Source organism: Cibotium barometz, chromosome 36 (assembly GCF_041138505.1).
Source record: "Cibotium barometz isolate CiBa-2024 chromosome 36, ASM4113850v1, whole genome shotgun sequence".
Lineage (NCBI taxonomy): Eukaryota > Viridiplantae > Streptophyta > Polypodiopsida > Cyatheales > Cibotiaceae > Cibotium > Cibotium barometz.
In genome coordinates, this window is record NC_141081.1 from 38,028,337 (window position 1) to 38,036,956 (window position 8,620).

At 38.4% G+C, this 8,620-nt stretch overlaps 1 protein-coding gene across 3 annotated transcripts in view; it reads left to right on the plus strand.

The window, feature by feature from the left end:
- Window positions 1–7,757, plus strand: part of LOC147617867 (homeobox-DDT domain protein RLT2-like) — a 63,122-nt gene extending 55,365 nt beyond the window's left edge. For all 3 annotated transcript variants that reach the window (XM_086776113.1, XM_086776114.1, XM_086776115.1), the window contains one exon: window positions 6,003–7,757. In XM_086776113.1, coding sequence (XP_086632239.1) covers window positions 6,003–6,872 — 870 coding nt within the window. In that variant the 3' untranslated portion in view covers window positions 6,873–7,757. The remainder of the gene's footprint in view (window positions 1–6,002) is intronic.
- The last annotated feature ends 863 nt before the right edge of the window (window positions 7,758–8,620 follow it).

An 8,620-nucleotide genomic window follows, 5' to 3' on the forward strand; every position in this document is an offset into this window, starting at 1 on the left:
AGTAGAAACAATCCCAGGCATCTCTGATCCTCAAACTCCATGACCCTGCGTAACGGTCCAAAACCCTCTCGGAAGAGGCAGTGATATCTCCCTCGGATCTCATAATAGATTGTACCTCGGCAAATGTAGTGTTCCTGTGTCTCTACCTCCTGGTAGCATAGCTGACAAATGCGGTCATCCAAGATCTGATGCACATATCGCCCTGTCTCAATCCGCAACTGGTGTGATGAGGTCCGGATCTGTCCAATGGCACAACGTATCCCATGTGATAGGTGTACATCCATGTACGTCGGACGGGTGATAAAATCATCCGGTGATAGGTGTAGAAAATGGCTCTTGTAATGAGCCTTTTTCGTGCCCAAGGGCTCAAGGGGGCTAGTCCATGTCCTCTCTGTGTCCACTTTGATGATATCCATCCTGATCACGCGGTTTTGCTCTAAGCGGGTGAGATCCAAAAATGGACAATAGAGACTGTACTAAAAGGGTGGTAGTACCTCTATCCGCAAACCATATAGGTCAAACCATGATCTCATCTGAGCATACCAACAATGAGTATCTCCATCCTCTGCCCCACCTGCAGAGAGAAAGAAAGAAAGAAAGAAAGATATATTAACGTCTGCAAAAGGCCAAAATTGGCCTATGAGACAAACAAGTAGTACAATGATGTTCCTCCAGTCATCAAGAGGAAAATGTGGAGTGAGAATAAAATGTACAAGTATGACAACACAACCATAGAGAGAGAGAGAGAGAGAGAGAGAGAGAGAGAGAGAGAGTATATACATGTATGTATATATATGTACATATATATATATATATATACATGTATGTATATATATATACCTGTATATATATACATGTATGTATATATATGTACATGTATGTATATATATGTACATACATGTATAGAGATATATATGTATACATGTATGTATATATATGTATACAGATATATGTATACATATGTATATATATGTTTACATATATTTACATACATGTATATGTATACATGTGTATATATACACATGTATGTATATATATGTATACATATATATATATATATATATATATATACATGTATGTATATATATATATACATGTATGTATATATATGTATACAGATATATACATCTATGTATACATATATATATATCTATACATATATATACATGGATGTATATATATGTATACATATATCATACATGTACATGTATGTATACATATATATACATCCATGTACATATATGTATACATATATATACATGGATGTATATATATGTGTACATATATATACACATATATATACATACATGTATATATATGTATACATATACATATATATACATGTATATATATGTATACATATATATACATGTACATATATATATATATATATATATATATATATACATATACGTATATATACATGTACATATATATACATACATGTATATATATGTATTCATATATATACATGTATATACATACATGTATATATATGTATACATATATATACGTATATATATATATGTATACATACATGTACATGTATATATATACATATATATACCTTTACATGTATGTATAATATATACATATATATACATGTATATGTATGTATATATGTGTATATATATACATGTACATGTATGTACAATATATACATATATATACATGTATATGTATGTATATATATACATATATATACACATGTATGTATACATATGTATATACATGTGTATACATATATATACATGTATATACATATATGTATACATGTATGTATACATATGTATACATGTATGTATACATATATGTATACATACATGTATATATATGTATATACATATGTATACATGTATGTATACATATATATATGTATGTATATATATATGTATATATATATATACACATATATATATATACACATATATATATTTATACGTATACGTATATATGTATACGTATACATATATACATATATACACATATATACATATATGTACATATATATGTATATGTATATGTATATATATATATATATATGTATATGTATATGTATATGTATATGTATATATATACGTGTATATATATGTATATATATACGTGTGTGTGTATATATATATATATATATATATATATATATATATATATATATATATATATATATATATATATACATATATATATAGAAATATATATATTATATATATACATATATATATAGAAATATATATATTATATATATACATATATATATATACATATATATATGTATATATATATATATATATGTATACATATATATATGTATACATATATATATGTATATATATATATATATATATATATACATAATATATATATATAAATACGTATACATACATACATACATACATACATAAATATATATATATATATTACGTATACCTATATATATGTATACGTATATATATATATGGATACGTATATATATATACGTATACATACATATACCATCGTCGGCTGGCCATCAAAAGCATCCACATGCACCCCCCAAAGTTGCTTGTTGTTCCACCATGGAGTAGAGGATGAAGAAATCTCAGCAACAGTGCAGGGAATCAAAGAGTATAGTGTTAGGATTCGGAGCCTGATGTGTGAACAGCCCCTAAAAGGGTTATGTGTGTATGTTTAAACTTATTCATGTATATGTGTGTGAACACACCTGCTTAGGTGCGAACACCTTTATATCTTGATAAGATAAGTGTGACATGTGTCATGTGTGTGTTTGTGAGTGATTTGTTTGGGTCAAAAGATTAGGTTGTAAACCTATAAAAAGGCATGTACTTGGTGTACGAAATCAATCTAATCAAGCCAACATTGAGTGGTGCAATACTCTCTCTCTCTCTCTCTCTCTCTCTCTCTTTTCTATCGTATTTGTTCCTCACTGTTTGCACAACAACCAACCATGTAAATCAAACATGGTATCAGAGCCACGTATGCTACTCGTACACCATGGTTGACTCGTTGTGGCTGTGCGCGATTGTCTCTGGTAAGTCCATAGTAACAAAAAAAACCCATTTCTTACTTTCGAAACCTTGAAACCATGAAAATTCGAAACAGTTTCAAAAACCCTTGAAACCCTCTACAGTACGGTAGTTTTGTCCAAATTTCAAGATTCGTTTTCTTTCAGTTTTTATTTTGATTTTTTAGGTTTTTGAGGTTTTTTGACGTTGCCCTCTTGGTCCAAACATGCCCCCGGAACTTGCCAACACGTGGCTGCAAGGAAAAATCATGTCCATGTGCAACTCCCCTTGGTCTAAAAAACCTCAAAACTGAAAGAAAATCATGTCCATGTGCAACTCCCCTTGGCTAAATACATACCCTAAACTGATGATTCTCCTGTCCCACTGAACAATTATTAGAGAGCTACCTTCTAATGACCCATAGCTTGCCCTTTGTTGTAGTGGATTCTGGTTTTGCATATTCTTATAAAGGTGTCTATAGGACTGGTCTACCAACTATGAACATGACCATAAAAGGATGTGTCAAAACTGTCCACACCTCTCCGGAGCATGGGCGCCTAGCTGCCCACTATCCTGGTGCACAAAACGTTGCCCTCTTGGTCCAAACACGCCCTTGGAACTTGCCAACAGGCGGCCATGTGCAACTCCTCCTTTGTCTAAAAAACCTCAAAACCTCGAGGTTTTGTTTCGTCATCATACTAGGTGGCTTTTATATGTTTTTTTTTATATTTATAATTAATAGAAATATTGAATTTTCGAAACCTTGAAACCTTGAAACCTTGAGGCTGAGGGATGAAACCTTTCGAAACAAGTCCTCAAAAACCTCGAAACGTTTCTTGTGACTATAGGTAAGTCTCCTGTGCTGCCAAACCAATCTGCTGCCCTGCTGCGCCATCTCCGCTTGGTTGCTTATGAGCACAGCTGCCAGCCGCGCATAGGTTCAGATCCCTGCTGGCCACCGTTTCCATTAGCACTCGCCGGCCGCCTTGCTTTGCCTAGTGAAAATCACCCCAGTGGCAGGAGCATCAGCCACTTTGATGAGCTTTAATTTGTTAAGTGTACAAGGTGCGGCCCCTTTTTTCACACCTTGTGCCTGCCTGCTGTTGCAGCTAGCCTTTGCTCCGGCTCTGGGATCGCCGTTGCTCCGCCCGGCCAGCGCCCGTTGTCGCCCAGTTGCCGCCGTTGCCACCTCTGATTCCCACTGCTGTGGCCTCTAGCTTCCGCCGTCGTTGCTTGCTCTCTGGTTCTCACCGTCGCCCTCAGCTGAATCTGAGATCAAGACAATGTTGTCAGCATATAGCAATATGGGCACTGGTGTCTGGACTCCGGGCCAATGGTGAGCCTTTGCCTCCAATGCTGTCCCCATAGGCTGCAATCTGATCAATGTATAGACTGAAGAGTGTAGGTGAGAGTGGGCAGCCCTACTTAACCCCAATAGTGCTACATATATCTCCTAAGAGTCCACCAGGTGCATGGCCTTATATAGTGCCCATCACACCCCAGATCATCTCGTGTGAGAACTCGAGCTCCTGTGGGCATTGTATCAAAGGGGATTGGGGGACGGAGTCAAAGGCTTTGCAGAAATCCACAAAGCGGAAATATACGTCCCTTCTGTGAACTCGCCACCTCTATGATAGCCCGTAGAGTAAGAATATGGTCTAGTGTGGAGAAGTTTCTCCTGAAGCGTGCCTGGCCTCATGCTGTGTCCCATCCTCTCTACCACAAAGCTCATCATGTGCTCTATTACTGCACCATAGATCTTGGCCATTGTGTGGCCAATCATGATAGTCCTATAATTACCCGGATCCATTGTGTCTCCAGCTATGGGAATGGGGACAATGGTGTCGGTGGTCCAAGACGGGGTGAGGCCTTCACAAAGCGTTCTGTTAAAAAGACTTGCAAAGCGTTCCGTTGGCAAAGTGTTCTGTGGGTAGATCCTCATGATCTTTCGCTCTCCCATTATGCAACTTTTTAAGAGCCCTAGTAACATTGAGATCATCGAAGAGGTATGATGATGTGGGCCAAGGAATGTGACATTTGTGGCATAGGTTGGTCTGGCACATCATACAACTGTTCTGCATAGGCTTTCCAAAGGCTAGCGTCTGTGATAGGTGTGGGGAAGCTTTTTTTCTCAAAGTGCACCAAGCTCCCGAGTTATCCTCGCTCAAAAAGAGCTAGTATAACTCATGTTCTTGTCTGGCAAGAAATCTCTCGCATCTTTCAATGAGTGAGTATGGAAGATGCATTGCATCTCATGTGCTAAGGGGTTCCCTCTCGTGTAAGAGACGGAGCCTGGTGGTTTTGAACTCTTCATCATACCACCCATTTTTGGGCTGGGAACCCATTGGCAAACTTCTTGAGAAGCATGTGGTATAGGGAAAGCTGGAGTGGGCACTGGGCAGTCATGGATGATGGAGGAGAGTGGGGATGTGATGGTGGAGATTGGGAAGGATAAGTCCAAGGTTGAGATGTGGTCAAGATCATGATGGAAATGGATGCAGGTGGCAGGGGGTGTGGATGTGGGGGCTACGGTGGGGCATGAGATCGTGAAGGAGATGTATGTGTGGTCAGCTAGTATGGCGGAGGGAGGGATGTTGAAGATTAGGATGTTTGGTATGAGAGCGGGGGACCCCATGAGGTAATCCACCGTAGTAGAGCCTCCGTGATGTGGAAAACATGTAAGGCCGTCTGTCTGATTGTGACCATCTGGACATCCTGTTACATACACACACACACAAGTTTATTACGTCAATTTGGAGGTTGGAAAAGAGTTGAACTATGCATCAGGTTTTTTTAAATGAGAAGAGTCTTTGTTACATAAACTATCTTTTTTTGTCTGCTGCATTGAGCTAATTTGACATAAACTTTGCGGTTGGGAAGGAGTAAAAATATGCAGGTGGCTTTTTGGCATCCAAAGTGTCTTTGCTACGTAAACCATGTTTTTTTTATGCTGCAATCAGCTAAGTTGTGAAGTCTGATATTCTTTTTGTTACTGTGTAGATAAATAGTGGACCTGCTATTGCAAAGATTGCAGAAGAGACAACAGATGAAGAATCGAGTTCTTCTGATGAAGAAAAGAGTGATGACGTAGTGGATGTTGGGCCATCTGGCCGAGGCGGTGGAAGAGGTAGTCGTGTAAGAGGTCGTGGTGGAAGGGCCAGCTCTTCCAAGAGTCTTGCTGTAAGTGAGATGCCCAAAGTATCAAAGGGGAGGTTCAAGCCTTTGGGAGTAGAAGTTGTTAATGATCAACAGGGTGAGAAAGAGATAGGAGGAACACGAGGCCGTGGTGGGCGAGGCCGTGGCCGAGGCCGAGGCCGAGGGCGTGGGTGTGGCCGAGGTCGAGGTCGTGGTCACAGTCGTGGTGGCCGTGCTAGCACCACAAGGGGTCGTGGGCGTGGTAGTCGTGGTAGGCAGTCTCCCGGAGTGAAAAGAGAGCCCAAGCTGGTTAAAGTATCTGTCTCTACTCCGCAGAAAAAGAGAACATCTAAACAGGTCATTGAACAAGAGCAGCAGGGTGATGATAGTGATCAGAGGGTTGAGTGGAATGGGCAAGACTACGAGGAGGAGCATTATGAAGGACATTATGAACATTACAGCAATGAAGGGAACACAACCAATGGCTCTGAAGAGGAGCGTGGTAGTGAGCCTGAGCAGGAAGAAGAGCCAATGTTTGACTATGATGATGATGATGATGATGATGGTGATATTGGAAGACCATATGAAGCTGGGGGATACATGAACCTAGAAGTGGGTGAAGATAGTGTTGATGAAGATGATCAACTTGAAGGTGGGTTTATGGGAGGAGAGGAAGATGAAGAAGGTGAAAACGATGAAGGCTTTCAGTCTGACACTTCTGCAGAAAGTGAGTAAGGGTGAAGTTACAAAGCTTAACACATTCTAAAATGCAGCTGACATGCGAGTTCTATAGTGTCAACTTCCAACCAAGCACTAAGGATGGTTTTTGACTTCTTAGTGTTTCTCCATGGAGGCAATGATGCACACAGATTCGGCCATAAACCTCACTTATCAAAGTCAATGCTAAGCTGAGTCTGATGGGTAACGGAAACATACTTCTCAAGGCATCACCATGGAGTTGCCTTTTGAGAATGTTCTGGTATCTGCAAAGGAGGATCTCACGTGTATGGCTCCTTGAGAAACTTGAGAATAGATTACCTCAATCTGCAGCATGTTAATCAATGTAACACCGCCTCTTCAGCATTATGCAGGGAGATCTTAGGAGAGATGATGACCAACAGAACTCTCTCACTCTTATATTCCTAAACACAACAGGGTGAAAAGCTATCCGGTGACACATTTCAAGAGTTCCCATCTCTGGTGGGGCTGTAGGAAAATCTAGAATCATGGAAGCTTTTACCTAGCCTTTTTTCTTCGGGGTGTGGCAAGGAGGGGACATGTTACCACTATCCCAACTTCATGTTGTAACTTGGTGCGTGTTCCTTTACAGATAAAGATGATGTGTCATCTTTCTTAGTGACTGTACAGCCATCAAGCAGAGGGAAAGAAAAGCTAGGGAGACGGCTTTTACCTCCTTTGGCATTCTTGTTGTGTCGAGCAGTAAAATTAAATGTTATTAGCTTGGTTTTCATTCAGTGCATCTCTCCAACCAAAATGTATCTTTTTTTAATCAGAGGTAGTAGAGTTAAAAACCTGATATATTCTTTCCGATTCATGATTCGCATTTGGAAATAAAAGAGATCTGAATGTCGATGGTAGTACATTGCCATTTTTGTCTTACTCAGAATTTTGTTTTCTGCCTGAAAATGCATTCTTCATCATCATGCTTTTTTGGAAGGCTATCTATGGCAATTTAAAATTTGTTTTTTCTTGGATGTATCAAAACTTCACCTCAATCAGTAATGTTCATTATGTAGGGGGGTGATCCATTTGAGTTGTATTACTCATTTTGATCGACACCTTGATGGTGTATGTGGACTCTGGAGTCTGACATGGATATTCTAATTTTGTGTTGGGTCATTGTTATGACTCAAGATATTTCTGTTTGTTGATTTTCTATGAATACAGTGGGATGTGTGTGCACGTGCATGCGTGGAGACAGAAAACAAGAAAGAAAGAAAAATGTATTAATGTCTTACAAAAGACCACATGGATTTATGAGAGCAAGGTGGTAAGTCAAGAAATGATTGATGCTTATTTTGTTTTTTAAAATGATGTAGAACGAAATGTTCTTTTAAAAAAAATCATATCAAAACTTAACCACATACAGAGTTATTTCTTTTTGCAGAATTAAGTTCATTGGTTGTAATCTTAAATTTAAGAATTTGAATGTGTTGTTTTGTTTCAACAAATTGATTTCACAGCTTTGTTGGAAGTGGTTTCTATTCAAGGGTAAGAAAGGTTCATACACACTTTCATGCAAACACAATCAATATATGTGTACACGTATAAATATAGATTTTTCTATGTACAATATAACCGCTTGGATGTGGGTGGAGAGGTTGACACACTTCTCCTCCAAAAATTACAGGACTAAGGAGCGTGTTCTTCGAATAAAACTTTTTGTCCTTGTAAACATAGTACCATAGATTTGTGAGTTTGATTTTGTGTAATTCGATTCTCATAGTACCAATAAGGATCAT